The 20,210-nt window shown below is 43.1% G+C and overlaps 1 protein-coding gene across 1 annotated transcript in view; it reads right to left on the bottom strand.

Moving 5' to 3' along the window:
* Positions 1-20,210, bottom strand: part of DGKI (diacylglycerol kinase iota) — a 444,732-nt gene that overhangs the window by 262,035 nt on the left and 162,487 nt on the right. Inside the window, exon 3 of the mRNA XM_030308513.1 lies at positions 16,667-16,762. Coding sequence (XP_030164373.1) covers positions 16,667-16,762 — 96 coding nt within the window. The remainder of the gene's footprint in view (positions 1-16,666; positions 16,763-20,210) is intronic.

Consider the following 20,210-nt stretch of genomic DNA (forward strand, 5'->3'; position numbering starts at 1 on the left):
AGGGGGAAACAGGAGAGGCAACAGGGCTGGGGTAAGGCCATTTCCTCTCCAGGGGTGGGAGAACGGAGTGCTCAGGAGAGAGGAGGGAAGGGGCTCCTCAGCTTCTGGAGTGTCAGGAATTTGGTGTCCTTTCAGTGGGGAATGCCTCTATGGGCACAGGAACAAGAACACTGTCGCTGTATAATCCAAGGTAAATGAAAACAAGATTCTTTGATTTATTTAAAAACCTAATTAGAAGAAATGACAAGCATACTTGGCAGGTTCTGCTTCTCTGGAGAGCCTGGGATGCAATCTGTAAATTGGTATTAGGAAAAATGAAGAATGACATTATCTGGAAGTTCCATTAATACGATTTCAGAGCCAAGCACAGCCTCCATGGTCACTCACGCTGGCTCCTCTTTTCCTCCAACAGAACACAGGACATTTCGGACAAATCAGGAGGGCAGCTCAGCTGAAGTCCCAGTGCACCCCTATTGTGGTTCCTCATTACATCAAGTAAGTCTAGGACAAGATTTCAAAAATCCCGGGCCAAGGAGCAAAAACGCCGGACATCTCGAGGAGCTTGTGGCTCAAAGGTACTCTCAAAGCTGCCGCATAGGATCTACCGCAAAGAGACCTCGCTTTGTGTTAAAGGGGCCAGCCCTCAGCATGAGGACTGTTGGCCCATGTTGGAAGGTCAAGACCTTCATTTGCCAAGGTCCTGTGTGTCTGTGCCCTGTGTCCTCTGGGCAGACAAGGTCTCGGTGAGAGCTGAATCTCTCTGAGATAGCTGCTTTTCACCGTTGACACCCTAGATTTCTAAATGCCAGATGTACCCCAGAATATCTGAAAGAAAAGGTGCAGGAACAACAAGAGGCTGGGTCGAGGACTCATGTAAATGGGTGCACAAAAATACTCATGCTACGCTCAAGTACACCTAAACCTGCATGTGCTTGCCCTCTGGAGTCACGATGGTCTGAGATGCCCTACATAAATGAGTTTTCCTTGCGGCCGAAACAATGCTAACCCCTGACTTTTCTAAAGGATATTTATGAACGTGTTTAGTCAATAAACAATTTTAACCATGCCTACGAAGGTAAGACAATGCTAAATGCAGTACAGGAAGTAAAGAGGGAGGAGCTTCTATCTTTCCTAGGAAAAGCTGGCAAGCCACTTGAGGAGATAGGAAGGACTCGGGAAAAAAAGAAAACCAAAAAAAAACAGTCATTAACGGAGAAGGCCACACATAGCTAAATGCTAAATGAGCAGCTCAGACAGTGAAAGTCATCACTTAGAGGAGGATAAGCTCTCAGAGGCTGAGTCAGTAAAAAGGACCTGACAGAAAAGCAAATTCTTGAATTGGGCCTTAAAAGAAAAACGTTTCAAAAATCAAGGACACCCCAAAAGAGAGCAAGCCAAAATCTCATTATGTAGCGCACAGTGACGTCTCCCAAAGGAACGGAGACTGGCTTGGGCACGTCTGTTGGGGTACAGAGTCACTGGGCTCACAAGTGTCTACTGGCATGAGTTCTTGGGTGCCAGGTCGGAAGCTGGAGTGTGGAGGCTTCTGTGTGTGCCCAGGTGGAGGTCAGGTGAGTAGGGCATGCACAGAGGTGAGCAGTGGGGCCGCTGGCTGTGTGAACAGGCCAGAGGAGCTGTGTCATGAGGGACTGTCAGAAAAATGGCAAAGAACTATCCCCAAGAGGCCCTGGTTAAACACTGTAGGAGCCCAGTAGACATTCCAGAAGGAAGGGAGGGAGGAAAGAGGAAGGATTTGCAGTGAAGGGCGTTCTCCCTTTCAAGCCCCTGCCCCAGCCCCAGTCTGGAGAACTGGTGGCCTTGGGATTGTGAGACAAAATGTCCACCAGGACGCAGGCATTCTCACAGCAGGCAACCCCAAAAGAAAAAATGAGCTACCTTACAGGTGTTTGAGGAACAGGAGACCTCTGCACAGAGAGGGAAAACAGCACAGAGGCTTCGTGGTGATTACAGCTGCACTACTTTTTGGGTCGCAAATGAGACACCTTCTGGGAGCCTTGGGGACCCTGGATGGGAAGGTTACTGTGCAGAAGACTGAGGTCTTAGTGGGTAGAGAACAGAGTGTCTGTGTTACTGCTGCTCACGTTATTCTACCTGTATCTACAGGCTAGTTAAACTGGAATCTGTACTTGGGTAATGGTTGTGGGGGTGGGGAGGAAACATGCCAGACAAAATTGGGGCCAGCAAGTAGGCCAGTCTTCCCAAATAGAAGTCCCGGTTAGGTGATGCAGATCAGGCTAGAAGGGTGAGCCAGGAAAAGACTGCTGAAGTTCTTAAATCTAGGCTGAGAAACACAAATTTTAATCTAATGGGCAATGGAATACGGACAGAGTTGTTGAGACGAAAGTGGCCAAAAATCATCATTTAATCTGGTCGCATTAGGTAGCACTACCCGAAAGCAGAAGGAAGGCAAAAGGAAATGAGAGAAGTAATTTATTAACAGGGTCAATCAGTAAATGCCAAGCACCTAGTAGGTGCCAAGCACTGGGGATACAGCAGTGAACAAAATACTAACAAAAATTGTTTTAATCTCATGGAGATTACTGAGTCCTAGTAGAGACAGACAATAAAATGATACATAAATATATATATATATATTATGTTGATGGAAATAAGTGCTAAAGAGAAAAATTAAAGAGAGAATAAGGAATAGGAGAGATACCAAGAGTAGAGGGAATTTGGCCAGGAAAGGTCTCAACAAGCAGATACATTCTGCGAAATGCCAGAAGGAAGTGTACGGGTTTGTCATACAGATATCTGGGGAGGAAAGCATTCCGGGCAAAGGGGTCAACAGCAAGTGCAAAGCCCAGAGGCATGAGGGCCCTGGGATGTTTAAAAAGTGACAAAGGGGCCAGTGTGGTTGGAGAAAACTAGGTAGAGATGAGGCCAGACAATACCAGAAGGCCAGATCATGCAAATCATGGTCAAGACACACGCTTTCTCTGAAAGAGAATAAGTAATCAGAGTCTGCAGCGATAACTCGTATATTAGGCAATTAGAGCCTGAGTGAGAGTGACACCAGTAATACGGAAGGCTGAGGCACACGAGTGATCAAGTGATAAAGCAGACCCCTCTCCGGTCACACACAGACTTCCATTGAGCTTAACACGCATGTCTTCTACGTGGGCCTTAGGCGTCCGAATAGCGTAACTGACAGCCCAGGATGGCTTCACACCCACATGTTGGCCAGCCTGCTGCTTGTGAGTACCGGCTGACTACACATCCTACAATCTCATACTCTGTTACGGTGGAGATGCCTCTAACGTCCTGCAATAAAACTCAATATACTTTTCGAACAGCATATTTTGTTGTGTTCTAAAGAACACGTTTATGTGAAGCAATGTGTACGTGAAGTGTTCACGTTTCTAGAGACACCGTCCCCCGAGGAAGCTTGGATATGCCTGTAAATCTAGAGGGTAAACAGTAGCCACCTGAGCTAAGGCACAGACGTGTTGATTCCACAGCTTCCCTGGAGACACATAAAGGAGAAAAGTGCCTTCTCAGGACTGTTTCTACACAAATAAAGGTTCTCTATTTCCTCAACAGTTGGTGTCCATTTTTCATTTGAAGAGAAAGCAAGCCCAAATCTTAGAGCAGAAAACTAAAGGAAGGGGACAGACTTTGCAAGCCTGAAGAGGAGAACAGAAACATCTTACAAAAACCTCTCCTCCTCCTCCTGTGAAACAGGCAATCGGGGCTCACCGGAGAAACCATTTGGTAAAAACCAAATTGCCAGAACTCGTGTTAATTCAAAGCTCAAGTTGATGGTTGGTTATACAGAGTGGTACCTCATCATTTTTTGAACATTATCTTAAGACTGATAAAAACTGTGGTCAGAATGGCACAAGATTCATTTTAAATGTTGGAGTAGAGGGGAAGACACTTGGCTGAATCTCAGTAGTTCACACTTACAATAAAATCTGTACCAAGTTCTACGAGTGGCTTACGTTCGTGATTTCAAGGCATTATTCTCTAATGAAAAAAAAAGTGATAGGTACTGATTGGTTGCAATAGAAAGCTACATGAAAATCTCAGGTGGAGTCTACATGTTGGGACTCAATGAGTTTAACTGGTGCACACCACTACTATCTTTTATAAGTCTGTGTAAAATTCAGGTGTAGTTATTGAGAGATGACACAAATATATGTTGCAGCTGTCACTTATGGAAACCATAATGTGTGGTCTGAGAAATGTGCACAAGTCTGATGGAAAGATGCCAATACCGCGCAGCTCTGGGAGACCACCGGACTGTGGGATACTGAGTGTGTGCATCCGGTGACGGGCACGAGACGGCTACGCTGCTTAGGCATTCTTTCTGCCACCTCTTTCATGATCCTGATGCATTAAAAAGGGATTTCAGGGGTGCCTGGGTGGCTCCGTCCGTTGAGCACCAACTCTTGATTTTGGATCAGGTCATGATCTCACAGTTGGTGGGATTGAGCCCTGCATTGGGCTCTGCGCTGTCAGCATGAAGCCTGATTGGGATTCATTCTCTCTCTTCTCTCTCTCCCTCTCCCTCTCTCTACCCCTCCCTTGTGTACATGCTCACCCTCTCTCTAAATAAACATTAAAAAAACAAAAGGATTTCAGCCTAATGACCTGGAAGAACTCTTTGAAAATCCTAATTCTATTTCTTACTCTTGGTTGTTATTTTACTTTCTCTGTGCTTTGTTGCCCTCAGCTCTTGTTTTTCCTTCTTTTTTCCCCTTCTGCCTGCTTGTCTTCTCTCTTGTATCTTTCTGTCCCATTCATTTTCTCTATGCTTCTCCGCTTAGATGCAAGAAGGTCCTGCTTATATGACCGCGGCCAGTCAATGGCTTTAACTTTATTGGGTGCTATCTTCCTATCTTTGGTTCTTTCCAGACGATTTTGTGACCTGTTGAATTTTTATACTCTTTTCAAGTGATCTCAGGTCAAAGTTTCCATGTATCTTATAGATTACCTGAAGTGTTAACTATATGTGCAAAAAAATGCACATAAATAGGATTATAAGCACACAGACACTAATAAGTATTCATGCAACTAGAGGCCTACATAGCCAAAGAGATGTACATTTATGAATTTCAAGCAGACAGATATAAAAATGGGCTGGATATACTACAAAAGTCATAATGAAGACAAATTAACAGGAAACGGTGTACCTATGTTATCTTAATGGCTCTAATGCTAAGGTAGTATATCAAGTGTGTAGAGAACTGAGGCTCACTATAAACTAGAAAACATCAAGGCTTGCCTTTCGGTCCTTGCTGGTGTGATGGCACCATATACACTCCCTAACCCGCAGCATGCATCCTAACATGTCCTCATTATCAGTTTACTTGGTAGAAATCAAGGAATTTGTTATTTATAGTTCACAGCTTGAGGTTTCTAAAAAATAATTTAGATACATTTGCTTTAATATGGAATACTCTACTCACTTAAGAAGCCGTATCAAGCTGTGGTAAATGAGCCGTTCCTTCGTTGTCATTTCCTACATCCCAAGCTCTTGGTGACATAATTAAGAGAAAGTCTTCCCAAGTCCAGCCAAGAAGACCACCGTTTCAGTCGCGGTACACTCGACGCTAGCTACGTCCCCAGTTTGCAGTATGATTTCCACTCACATACACACACCCACCCATACCATTTTTCAGTGAGGACATCACTACCACAGACAGTATTTACCAGTATGGCTGCTAGTATGATATCCATATTATGTATACTGTCAATACAGCTCATTTCAGCCATACAACGCAGGTACTTCACCCATTTTACAGCCAAGGAGCTGAGATCCTAGGAGATTGAGCAACTCGCCCAAGATAAATTAGCTAGGAGTGAAACCCAAGTCTTTCTGACTCAAAGCTATCTCTTTCTATTACAACTTACTACTTCCCCCTCACTTTCCTTACTAGTGAAAAGTTAGGGGGACAAGACTGATGAAAATAGACATAATTGACATGATTGCTTCAGGTGATCCATTCTCGGAAGAGCCCATAGCGACGGACTACAGACAATTCCATGACCCCCTGTGCCAAGAATGGTAAACAGCAGTCTCTATCCTCCATGAGAATCAAATAAGATGGGCCACAATAGGCATGACACTGGCTAGGCCAGGGCTTAAAACCCCACAAGAGCCTACTAGCAGTGAATGTTGAGCCTCCCTGTGAAGAGCCTGAAAAGTAAGGCACGAATTGAAACATCCTGGATGCTAAGTATAATGATACTTAAATACATGGCAGAGTTTGATCTGGTGACAGGTGTCCATGTGTGTATGTGTGTCTCTCTCAACAATCACATCCCTGAACTCATTCATTCATTCATTCATTCCATGAAAAATGGCAGGATAACTCCTCACTGCATTCACTGTGCTCAATGCTGAGGATCTAGGACAGTACAACACAGGCACAGTCCCTGAACTAAATGGAACTTATGTTCTAGTGGTGGAGACACAGGTAAGCAGGCGAGCAATTTTTTTTTTAATAACAGAAAGTGATGTGTGCTATAGAAGATCAAGAGAATGGAGAAGGGCCACAGAGTTGAGGGACAGCCTGTGAGCTGGGCTAGTTGTTTCACTCTGTGAGACCCATCCTCTCTTTTATTCACTGAGCGAGGGGTGCTGGTTATAAGGTGCTCCAAGGTCTGTACTCTGGCATTGCCTTTTGGGGATCAGTTTCTGACAATCCATTGCAGTCACTTCTCCCTGAAGGAGAAACATCCATTGCAGGGGCTGCTTTTTGGTATGTGTTTGTGACTTGCCAAGCTGTTAATTGCTGTCTATACATTATCTCATTTAAGTTTCACAGCAACAGTAAGATGCAGGAATTGCCCACACTTTGAAGATGCGAAACTGAAGCTACAAGAAGTTAAAACGATGATCACATCACACAATTAGAAAATCCCAGAGCCTGGATTCAAAGCCAAGCCACCTTTTGATTCCAAAGCCCACACGCCTCCTCAAATGAAGGCATCAAAGCAGGTTTTTCCATTTCCTCATGTTCTTAGGGAGTTACCCTCTAAAATCTCTATCTGCCTCATGTGTGAGGGAGGAACCAGAAACAACATTAAAATTCTAACAAACAGAGACAATGTCCACGTAGGGGTCAGCAGTAGTTCTGGGTAACTGCTAATGCAAATAATGCTTCAGCCAAGACTGGGGCCTTGAAGCAGCGAGAATGTTGGTTAAATTCTATTGTTCTAGATCTCTACACTAGGGAACACTGGAAAAAGGGAAAACATTTCTATATACCTGGGCATTGCCTAGGTGAGATGTAAACCCTATGTTCAATCAGATACAAATTATTTTCATTAAGTAACAGGACTGTGCCAATATTTAGTAACAACAAAACCTCTCCACACAAACTATACCCACATACAAACATAGCCTCAATCTAAAATTATCATTGCAGAAGAGAAGGCAATTATTCTCAGAGGCTCAAACTCTAAGAATAAAATACACGTGTGCACACACACACACACACACACACACACACACACAGCTTGGCTCAATGAAAGTTTAGTATAAAGGCAACATAATTGCACAAAGACAAAGAAAAGGTATGAAACTCTGGGTGGTGATTAAGCCTCTCTGACATTCCTTTACCTTTAGGTGGGAGGAAACTGCCTCTTCCTGTTATTGACTTGACAAAGCCTAGGAAAATGACATTATGTGAGCATTTCTCAAACAGTTTTCCACTGAATACTGAGATCCCACAAGATGCCAATAGATGTTCTGTGGGACTAATAGTAGATTCAACAAGCATCCCTTCCCCGAGGAAAAAACTAGGAAATCCTGCATACCTTATGTCTTTCTTACAGTTTCATTACACATATTTGCACATTAAAGGTGTTCAGTGTTTTCTAAACTTATTTGGTCATAACACCGCTTTAATGAACAATACCCCGTATTGTTAGTGGTCTCCAGAACACGACTTTTTTTTAAAGTATACTGTGCAAAAAGCCAACGATACTGTTGACCCAAGGTCACCTAGGAGTACAGAATCCTCAAGATCCCTGGGCTCCGTGACCCATCGCCAGCTCTGCGGCACGAAGTGGGCAGGATCGGTATTAAATTCCCCACAAGTGTATGGACAGCACCCTGCACCAAATAAGGACACTCACAACGACAACAATAGCTGTAAAGTAGCAATGGCTAACATTTACCGAGGCCCTGCCACACGTGAGACACGGTTCTAAGTGTGCCCTTGCATGATCTCACGCAAATGCCCAACCGTCTGGCCAGACACATACGGAGCACCATCACTTGCACCCACGGGAACACCCCAGCCCCTTCCTCCACTCACATCCGCTGACGAGGGGGTCAGGAGCAGAGAATCTGTCTACGCCAATTTCCGTTGATGGCTCTGCTCTCCCTGCGTCACCTTGGTTCGTTAGCTCCTCAATATCCTAACGGTGGGAGAGACCTCTGGCAGAGCACAGCTTTGGCAGCTCCCTGGAGATGGCGTCTTCAAGGCTGGCACCCAAACAACAGCAAGCTGGCTTAGCCTCTGGGGCTTTACTGCCACACTCATCGTTCCCTCTGACAGCCCACACCCCACTCAGCCAAGTCGCCATCTGGGGTGCGGCCCATCAGTCTGCCACGCTGGACAACTGGCATGCGAGGGATCAGCAAGCAGCCAGTCCTGATGCAATCTGAGGCTCGAGCCCAATGTGGGTGCTCTGTGGTACACACCTGCCAGACCCGCACGCACCGATGGGCACAAAGGCCCCAGCAACGTGTGCGGGGCACTGACTTGCCTGTCCGCCCACAGCACAGAGATACACACGAAGCAGCATCCGCACAGGCTGCTGTCCAGGGCGTCCGTACTCCAGAGATGAAACAAACAACGTGTGACCAGGTTCTGCATCTTGTTTTTTCTTTTAAACAACAGAAAGCTAAAAGTTTTCTTCAAATAGGGCAGAGAGAGCTACTGCCCTTGTACTCTTACAAGTCTCTCCCAAGGATCCAGTGATGATGTGGCCAGCCTCCTTGTGAGCAGAGGCTGTGATAGAGCAATGAGGCTTCTGACCCACCAGTAAAAAGATACAGCCTACAAGATGCTTTCCAGAACGGGTTACTTCAATTGGCCGCACTCACTTGGTCCCACCCATGACCTAGTAGACGATGGATATTACACACGGCAGTAAAATGATGGGTAAAAGTTTAAGTGTCAGCAGTGGGGTTAGCAGAAGAATCCCAAACATAAGGTCTTGTTGAAAGTAAAGTCCAACCAAAGTACTAATTAGCTCATTCAGCTTAATGACACTGAAATGGAAGTTAGGAACAGGATAAAAGAAGAAAGGACGTTAATGCTTGTCAACTAATTTAATCCTTCTACCAATTCCGAGAGGCAGACACAATCATCACTATTTTACGGAAGGACCTGAGGCTCAGAGAAGCCAGGCAGAGCCAGGATTTTTATCCAGATCTCTTGGCCTCTGGATCTGCATGGTTTCTCACTCTCCAGACTGCCCACCCCCATATCACATGGCCTCCCTCATGCAATTCATTCATTTACTCAATAAAACTAGATTTGTTAAGCCGCAAGCAGTATTGGAAGACATCACAGAAGTAAGAGGTCAGGTGGGGTTGGCCAGATTTGCCAAACCTTACCCGCAAGGAAAAGATGAAAGCAAAACACATGAACAAAACAATAACAAAAGGAAAACAGTATCCACCAGCCTACCCACACAAACAAGGTGACATAAGCATGTTTAGAAATAGAAAAGATATCTGGTAACAGCACTCTGAAGTCTGACGGTTCCTTTTTTCTCTCACCCAACCTACACATTCTCACTCACCTAACCATCTAGCTACTCCTTTCCTCACACTTCTCAGCTGCGGGCGCCTCCCTGCCTGTCTGCTCACTTATACAGAAAGCCACAAATGTCTCAACGAAATCCTCAATCAAGGCATTTTCAAAGATACCTCTGGGTGTTTGTGCATCTGTGAGCCTCGTGGAGGTAGCCATGTGGCCAAGATGAGATCACTGACCTAACAGGACGCGACTGCACTGGTCTCACGGGGCTGCCCTAACAAAGTACCACAAAGTGGGTAGCTTAAAACAACAGAAATGTATTTGCTCACGGTTCTGGGGACTCGACGTCTGATATCAAGGTATCCACAGGGTTGATACTGTTCCCAGGGCTCTGAGGGAGAATCTGTCCCGTGCCTCTCTCCCAGCTTCTGATGACAGCCTGTGGTCCTTGGCGGTCCCTGGGTTACAGCTCCATCGCTCCAGTCTCTGCCTCCTTCCCTGTGTACATATGTGTCTTCCTCTTCCTAGAAGTCCACTTGACATATTCAAGTAAGGCCCACCCCCACTCCAATGTGACCTCATCTTAACTGATCATATCTGAAACAACCCTATTTCCCAATAATGTCATATCCTGAGGGACTGGGGTTTAGGGCCTCAGCATCTTTCTGGGGTACACAATTCAACCCGTAACAGCCACCATGCTCCAGGCCCTGAGACCAGTCCGCTTGGTTGGGTCCTGACACTCTTTGTGAAGTAGAACAGTGTCCTCTGTACCTATGTGTGACAGCAGAGAGTCCATCTGTAGAGTTCTGGGTCTTTTTATTTATTTTTTTAACATGTTCATACCTGGTGCCACTCAACAGAGACCCTGATGTGGCAGATCTGGGCTGGGACCAACCACTCCAGAAAATAAAATGGAAAAGTAAAGTGTTCTAAGTTCACCATGCTCATCCAGAAATAAGAATCACTGAGGCTGATCTTAACGACAATACTTTAAATGAGGAAATGGGTGCAATTTGTCCAAAGTACACTCAGTACACAAACGGCAGGCTTTCAAACCCAGGTCAGTCTCACAAAACCCACTTCCTTCCCACTTTCCAGGTGGCCTACCTCTGTCTACACGTCTCAAGGCAGGTTGCGGACAATGGCCATGGTTGTTGTGTGCATCAATACAGAGACATAGACAAGTGTCATTTCAGCGTAAAGATACGTGTGCACTGGTATGTGCCCGACTGATTATTAATGGAGGCAAGAATTTCTTTAGGAGCAAACATGTGGCTCAACATCTTTGCATATACTATCAAGAAAGGCTGAGAAGGGTTTCCACAGAGTGCACCTACCAAACCGTCACTTACAATTCACCGTCATTCTCAACACTGTCTGCACTTTGTGGCACAGGGCACTCAGCCCGTGAACACTTACAGAATAAATGAAGTAATCTCCACCCCAATAAACAGCAGCAAATGAGAGTGGTCCTAGTTGGAATTTTATTTCAGTTTTCCTCCCCATAATCACGTTGGGAAACGGTGACCCTTCTGCTCCAATGTCATTACTGGTGCATCCCATTCTCCTCTCTAGACCAGAAAAAGAAACAGGTACTAATTTGGGGACTGTCTCTGATTTAGGAACAACTTTAATCCCATTACATTTCTGCTCACAGACATTCTACCGTATTAAATGTTGCCACCAGAGAAATGCAGAAGAGGAAGGATTTTAAAGGTCATCTGGTTCAGCCCCAAGACTTTGGAGCAAACTCTCCTACAAATATCTTCGTGTCCTGTGATGTCACAGCCTTGCTTTCAATCCCCTTCAATAGGGGCCCCAAGTATCAGTCCACATGGCAGCAGGAAGTCCTGGATGTGCAGGTTCGCCTTGGTTTTCAACAGACTTTTGTAACGTCCCTCTAAGTTAGGATGACTGTCTCAGTGTCCCCGATGCAGCTCTGGTTTGTGCTTAATGTCACAGCACTATACCTACCAGCAGCCTCTCCCTCTGAAAACTGTCTTGCTTGAGATGATATATTATATGGCCATGCTTCATAAGCACACAGGCATTTATAACATGCACTCTGAGTTTCCGTTCAGAGCACATGGACACACACAGCCCCCATCTGTCCTTATTTCCATTCTTACCTAACACATGCCCTTTGGTGTGCTCATGCGTGCCTGATGATTGCCTCCTCCCTCGTTCAAAGCTTGCTCCTGACTCTGAGTTTGCTAATGTTCCTCTCCCTTGCTGAAATGTTCTCCTGCCCCACTCCCTTTATGTAAATCTTAGCCATCTTTCAAACTGTGCTCAAGCCCCACTGCCATGAAGCCGCCTCTGTCTACCTCAACCCACACTGATTTCTCCCTTCTCTTAACTTATACCCATGACATTTGCTTTGCTAAAATAAGGTAAGAAGTGAAAGGCATATCTTTGGTGATGGATTCACTCCTCCTCCAAATGCCTTGCCTGCCCATTGTTTAGAAGCCTGCAGGTAGTACCTGGTAATGGTAATTTGGTCCTTATCTCAACAGGTTGGCTATCTTCAAAGGTGCTTCATTAAAAGAAAGGAGAATATAATGCATAATCCATTTGCACATGCTTTTTTCTTACAAAACTGTTGTTCAATTCTAAGAAAGCTGCAAAAAGAACATTTAAACTGGAGGCTCTCCTGGACATTAACTTGCCTGACCTGTTACCCAAAGCAGGTGTGCATCCTCCCCCCATCCCCCCCCCCCCCACAGCATCCTTGAAAGATGGCCATCCAACTTGTTGGCAAACACATCTTTTATGCCCATCTCTCCAGATACCTTGATCTCTTGCTGGACAGCTCTAGTTGTTAAGGTTCTTCCTTATAATAGAGCCTTTCTCAAAGTTAAGTCTGTGGACCATCTGTACCATAGTTATTTGAGGTGCATGCTAAAATCACAGATTCCCAAGTCCAGCTTTGGCATATTGAATCAGCATTTGGAGCAAGGAGAGAAATAGTAATCTACATTGTTAACAGGCTTTCCAGGTGATGTTTATTAAACATGTAAGACTCGATGCTAGAGGCAGTGGATTCTATACCTAGAACTTAATTCTACCTTCCTAACTATGGAGAGCAAGACCCTTCCTTTTCTTCAAGGCAGTTCTTTAAACACTGGAAGATGTCAGTTCTCTCTACTTCCCCTTGTTAATATTCTTTTTCAACCCAGGTTACTTCACTCTTCCTCCTACTACCCTGAATCAAGTTGAGCACACTTCTCCCCGTTCTCTCCTGCTTGCCAATGTTCCCACCCCACCCAAATGTGATGCATAAATTAGAGACAGCTAGATTTGTAATGCTTTACTACATACTGACAATTGACCCTTGGACAATGTGGATGTTAGGGGACACTGACCCTCTGTGCAGTTGAAAATTCAGATATAACTGTTGACTCCCCCAAATTAACCGGAAATTGACTACTCCCAAAATTGACCGGAAGCCTTACTGATAACATAAACAGTTAATTAACAAATATTTTGTATTCTCTATTATATACTGTATGCTTATAATACAGTAAGCTATAGAAAATATTAAGAAAGTCATAAAACAAAATACATTTATAGTAGTTTTTACCAGAAAAATTCCACATATAAGTGGACCTACACAGTTCAAACCCATGTTGTTCAAGGGTCAACCGTGCATGCAACAATTTACCCTCCTACCAGGTGGCAACGAGAATACCACTTAGGCTTAACTAACCAGCAGGTGGTATCATTTTGTAAATCTTTGCTATTTCAAATAGGCACATGATGCTGACTCCTCGTAGTTGTTTTATTTTGGGTGCCTTTAAAAAAATTGTTCTTAATGTTTTTATTTATTTTTGATATAGAGAGACAGAACACGAGTGGGGGAGGGGCAGAGAGAGAGGGAGACAGAATCCGAAGCAGGCTCCAGGCTTTGACCTGTCAGCACGGAGCCCGATGCGAGGCTAGAACTCTTAAACCACTAGATCATGACCTGAGCTGCAGTCTGACGCTTCACCGACTGAGCCACCCAGGCGCGCCCCGGGTGCCTTTTTAAAATATTTTTCAGATCTGTATTGGCCAATGGTGGTTCTTTCATGAATGGTCTGCTTCCACCTTTTCTATGTTGGTTTGTTTTTCCCTTTTAATTCACTGTGCCAGTTGCTGTGGCAAGTAAATTCTTTCAATGCATTATCTCATCTAATGCTCCCAACATTTGCCCCACTTCATGGGTGAACACACTGAGCCTTTGGGAGCCTATAATGAGCCAACAGGTCTTCCGCTTCCTTGCTGATTCATTCCTTCTTTCACCGACCTTTCTTTGGAGGAGAGCTCTTCATCTTCCAGACACTCTGTGAAGTGAGTTAATAGAGCCAAGTATTGGGGATAAAATTAGCAGAAAGATTCAGAAGAGCACCGGGGGTTGTCACAACTCTGTTGCATCCTACTTATAAATTTCCCTTATTCTTTGTTGTTTTTCCCTGTCTAGAGGTAATAGTGACCCAGGTATAATCAGTCAGTAAATAGTGATGCCATTTGCTCATACAAGGTTTAAAAAGAGTGGATGTATCTGTATATATATTTGCCAAGAGAGGTAGTATGTGACTGACAGTAAAAGACTACCAGAAAAGGATCAAAGGGAGTAATTTGGAAATAATGCAGAACTCTGTAACAAATTACAGTCCATCAGATGACAGCAGCATCAGCAGAAATAGTTCAAAAGCATGTATGCAAGTGAAATTGGCTTTCATTTTTTCCATTTCACATTATCTGATATTCCACGACCAGTGTTTATGCAATTAACTAAGATCCTAATGTTAATTCATTATTTATAGCATTTTAGTCCGAACAGCTGAGCATTTCTTGGTCTTTGGTTAATTTAATCAAATTTTATGCAATTATACTTTAATTAAAAATACATATGCATAAAGTGGAAATCCTGATATTTAGATCAAATGAATTTACAAGATTAAGAGAAATGCAAACAGCTAAGTACAGACCGGCGTTGGAAGCATAATTTAAAATAATTTCATCCTATTCTCTTTTTCGAAGAAGGTAGCCAGCACCCAAGAGACAGGAGTTCTCAATATCAGTGAGTGGTAACAGTGAGATTCAAACTGAGACCTTGTACAGCTGGGCCTTTCACTGATCTTTACTCCTAACTTCACTCAAGTACCCCCTGGTCTTCTAAACTCTCATGAAGTTTTCCCAACAAAACCTATAAACCAGTCGTCAAAACAGCTAACGCAATTTTTCAAGTTTTGTTCCATGAGCTTTGCAATGCTGGCAGCCGGATAAAAGTCCCTGAGGGCTACATTCTTCTGTAAGCTTTAGTGGAAATTCAATTTCTTTCTTATTAGTTATTAATAGAAAAATATTCACTTGTAATTCCAAAGTCCTGCATTCTACCCCAAACCTTTCTTTCACATAATAAACAAATATAATGAAAAAGGAAAAAAATGCATTATGTCTTGACAAGGCTCATTTCCCCAAGTAAGAAAGAACACTTCTTTCTTCTTTACTATTCTATGTTTCCCATTACTCTTTTCAAACCAGCAATTTTCAATTACACAAAAATTTTAAGTTCACTTTCTCAACAATAAAATTTTAGTTCCTTACGACTCAACGCGCCTGGCAACTGTGTTCTTTTCACAGAACATAAAGACAATTTTGACATTTAAACTGGTGGTTCTAAATAGCCATACAAAGCAAATTTTAAAAAGCAAGAGAGAGGTGCCTGGGTGGCTCTGTTGGTTCAACGTCTGACTCTTGGTTTTGGCTCAGGCCACGATCTCATGGTTCACGGGTTCGAGCCTGCTTTGGATTCTCTCCCCCTCTCTCTCTCTGCCCTGCCCTGCTCACAAACACACACTCTCTCTCAAAATAAATAAAATAAACATTAAAATAAATAAAAATCAAGGGATATTCCAATGTGTTTATTAATTGTCTAGTTTCTAGAATTTTATCCTCCACAACTTGATCTGAATCGCAGGCACACCCCAGAGATATCATGGGTTCGGTTCCAGACCACTGCAATAAAGTGAGTATCACAATTAAGCGAGTCAAATGAATTTTTTTGCTTCCCAGTGCACATAAAAGTTACCATTTATACTATACCGCAGTCTAGTAAGTGTGCAAATACCATTATGTCTAAAAAAAGTGCATACCTCAATTAAAAATTACTTCATTGCTACAAATAGCTTACCATTATGTCCACTTTAGCCAGTCATGTTCACTGATCACAGATGACCATAACAAATATAACAATGAAGTAGTCAGAAATATTGTGAGAATTACCACAAAGTAAGCAAATGTTGTTGGGAAAATGGCGCCCTGGTAGGGTTGCCACAGACCTTTAATTTGTATATAAAAAAAAAAAAAAACAAAAACACAGGGTCTGTGACGCCCCATAAAGCAAAGCATCAGAAAACAAGGCATGCCTGTATTTGCTAGCCTACGCCAGCACCAGACAGGTGTTTCACCATCCCCATTCTCACGCACCAGCAATCCCCTCCACCATACTCGCTCTTCTACAAGACCAACTTGTCGGACCGACTGGTCTCTCCCACAGACACACCTCCCCCACACTCAGACCTCCCCCCACACAGACACCCCCTCCAGAAGCAAACACTCATGCACATTTACCCTTTCCCTTCCCTCCAACACACAAATAAAAACCGACGCTGGGAATCATCATAAAGTGGCACATTATACCAAAGTTCAACCTGCATAGCCAAGCCCTCAAGCCATTAAAACCAACCCCCTTGAAAGCCATGTTAACTGTCAACTGTCTCACAAGGGACAGGCCCTTTCAAACCTCTCCTTGTAAATTCAGGCACGGTGGCATCCTTGGAAATTCGGGCCTCCTCAGGCTGTCAGACTCAACTTGGAAGCCTTCCCCAGGGAAGGGCAGAACCCAGAGATCTGAGGAGCACACTCACTGCAAATCTGACTTGGCAGTTCTCCTCTCCCAGGTAACACAGGTCTCCTGAGACGTTGGTCTCCAGCCACAGGTGCTCTCCATTCACGGCATTCTCCTAGAAGGGAAAGACCCACCTGATTTCAGTTTTCTTTTCAGGTATGAAAGGGGGAGATCTCAAATTTAGATTCTGGAGGCAAGAAAGTAAGTGAACCCGCACAGTTTAAACACCTCTCATTTTACCCCTGAAAATACTGTTGGCATCGATCCTATCAAAGTTCTAGAAACAGAATAAGGTGTTTGGGAAAACTTTGTCTGAGCCATAACTAAAATGGACATTAGGTCTATAAATGCTTTATCCAGAGATGTGGTAATCTGTGAAACATATATTAAACAAATGAGGAAAAAAATCCCTCAGATTGTTCACTGTAAGGCCATATTTATCTAGGCCCAACACTGTAGATTCCATGACAATTGAGACTAAAATCCTATTAAAAGTTGCCTTTACTTAGCAAATTAGCTAAGAAGAAGGATAGTAGTATTAAAGCACTTTAAACACTGAAGACATATTTACATTTATATCAGTAATGGGTAAATTATATTCTAAGACAGAGGCTTCTTAAAACTTAATTCAAGTCACTATGTACTCAAAGCATAATAAATTCCTACTAATTCACACTTGTCCTGCTTCAGTAGGGCCTTCGCCCATAGAATTCTAGATTTCTCTAACTGAATGATTTCCCTGCTTCCAAAAATAGCCACGTACTTCTGATGGCAAACAGACATGCTGTGCCAGGCGACACCAGCGCAACAATCTGATGTTCAGGAACGCACAATGTTTCGTTGGGGTCAGGGGAGGAGTGGAATATTGCTTAAACAGGATGATGAATAGGATTCCATATTCTTTCTTCTGGCACACTACCTTGGAAACATAATGGATTTATGTATTAATTGTGTATTTTGTTCATTGGCTTGAAAAAGACCCTTAGCTCGTAAGGAAAGCACTGTATTGGGTTAACCATAAAGAGATGACGTCTACTGATCTTACAGGAAAATTGCTCATTTTTATCTGTTTCATCAGCGGGGCATGTAATCGGCTTCCGTGGGAGATGCTACAGACTGAATTGTGATTCCCCTCAAATTCATATGTTGAAGCCCTACTCCACGGTGTGATGGTATTTGAAGATGAGGCCTTTGGGAGGTAATTGGGTCACAGGGACAGAGCCCTCATGATTGGGATTAGAGTGCCCTTATAAGAAGAGACATGAGAGGGATCTTTCTCTCTCTTCACGCATACACTGGGGAAAGGTCATGTGGAACACAGCAAGAAGGCAGCCGTCTACAAGCCAGGAAGTGGGTTCTTATCAGGCACTAAATCTACCAGTGCCTCGATCTTGGACTTCCCAGCCTCCAGAACTGTGAGAAATAAATTCCTATTGTTTAAGCCACCCAGGCTATGGTGTTTTGTTAAATGACTTTAATAAGGAGCTTTATAGAAAAACCAAGCAATTTAGAACTCTATCTTATATGTGAGTCATCTTTATAGTAACCGACTCCAGAAATGTCCACATGACAGCCCTCTGAATCCCAAAGCTGAACGCGAAGTAGCAGAAATGTACACCAAGGAGAAAAAAAAATAACAAAGTGTCATCTATTTCTTAAAAGTATTTCTTCAGATTCCAATACAATACTTTTCCTTTCAGATCCTTTAGGCTCAAATGATTTTCAGGTAAGAATAACCAATGGTTATAGGTGCTTCACAATCCAGGAAAGGTGACACCAACTCTCAGAACACTCAAGGAAAGTGAGGGGCAGGAAAAATTCACAAGTTATACAGATATTGAGGGATCACGAACAATGGACAAGGAAACTCTCGGGGGGGGGGGGGGGGCAGGGGTGCCCTGCATATCTCAGAGTGCCTCAAAACCATTCTAAAAAAGAAAGCAATGTTAATGAGAATCATCACCCTCCATGTCAAAGGGTGACTAATGATCTTTTCACCAAAACTTTTTCTTCTCTATTAGTCATTTTTTCCTGTAGAAAGTCATGTTCATCGTTTTTTATGGAAGTCAATGGGAAAATGGGATTCCCCTCATAGTCAATCTTGTAGAAAAACAACAGAAGGAAGAAAAGAACAGCTATAGGTTTAGACCCTAAAAATTTTCAGATAGGAATGGATGAGGACAGTATATATACATTTATCTTATACATACATATATACATGAATACATACATATATATATACATATACACACACACACATATATATATGTATATATTCATATATACATGCAAACTAAACACGTAATTATAGCATGAAATGTTAGGGAAACCAAAAATGCTAAAATCCTGCCAAAAGTTTTAGAAAGTGATGAATAATATGTTACAGCGGGTCATATGGTCAAAAGTCATTGATAACAAACACCAAAAACTAGGCTGGCCAGAAATTAATTTCTGGTAGGTCAACAACAGCAGGCAGGAACAGTCAAGACCCAGGGACTCAGATTTGCAAGCACCCCACTAACTCACTGGGCTGGCAGGTAGGCTTCCTCTGGGCTAGGGGCTATTTGCCCCCTGAATACATACCCAGCAAGCGCTCAGAGCCTTGCTGATAAACCTTGACTCAGAGTCAGGCACAGCAGGGCTGCTAGGATTAGCTCACCTCACTCTGCAGTGGAGATGTGATTAGAAAGACTGTCCTTTGTAAGGGAAGAGGGAAAAAAAAAGACTAGAGGCTTCCTGCCACAGTGGTTCTGACCTGCTGGTTCTCAAGTTTAACTGCTCATTAAAATCACCTGGTGAGTTTTTAAGACTACCTGGGTACCACCCCCAGAGAGTCTATTTTAACTAACATGAAGTGAAACCTGGACATCATGAGTTTTCAACGTTCTGAAGTGACTCATGTGCATAGAGCCTGAGGCCCCGTAATCCAGTGGACCCTATCCTACCCCATCAACTTATCAAATAATAGATTCTAGAACGTGTCTATGACTGATCTATCAGACTTGATACTTTTCTACCCTTGTACAGTCACCAGAGAAAAAAGGTAAGAGAAGAAGGGAGATGAGGCATAAGGCAGTCCAGAGAGATTTTAAGCAAATAGACATGAAACTATGGATACATAGTGAGAAGGCTCAAGGTCAACAAGATAGATCCTGGGGATAAGGGGGAAGTCGTCAACACATAAGCCTTTAAAGAAGCAACAGAATAAATCAAAATTTCATACACTTATCTAATAATCTCACTTTAGGAATGTACCCTAAGGAAATAATCCTAACGGCAAGGAAAAACTATTTACATTAAGAAGTTTATTTCTACCTTGCAATAATCAAAAATTGGAAATATCACAAATGCCCAGTGGAGAAGAATGTTTAGTAGAATAATACATGATACGGAATATTATAAAGTCATCAAGAAGTACAATTATGAAGATTGGCCACATGGAAAACTATATGATGTAAAGTCAAATAAAAATAAAATTCAAAACTACCTGTATATTATGATCACAACTCTATATACAAGTAAGAGCTGAAAAAATTATAATATATCCGTAGTTTGTTTTCTGG

The sequence above is a fragment of the Lynx canadensis genome, chromosome A2 (assembly GCF_007474595.2).
Source record: "Lynx canadensis isolate LIC74 chromosome A2, mLynCan4.pri.v2, whole genome shotgun sequence".
NCBI classification, from domain to species: Eukaryota; Metazoa; Chordata; class Mammalia; order Carnivora; family Felidae; genus Lynx; species Lynx canadensis.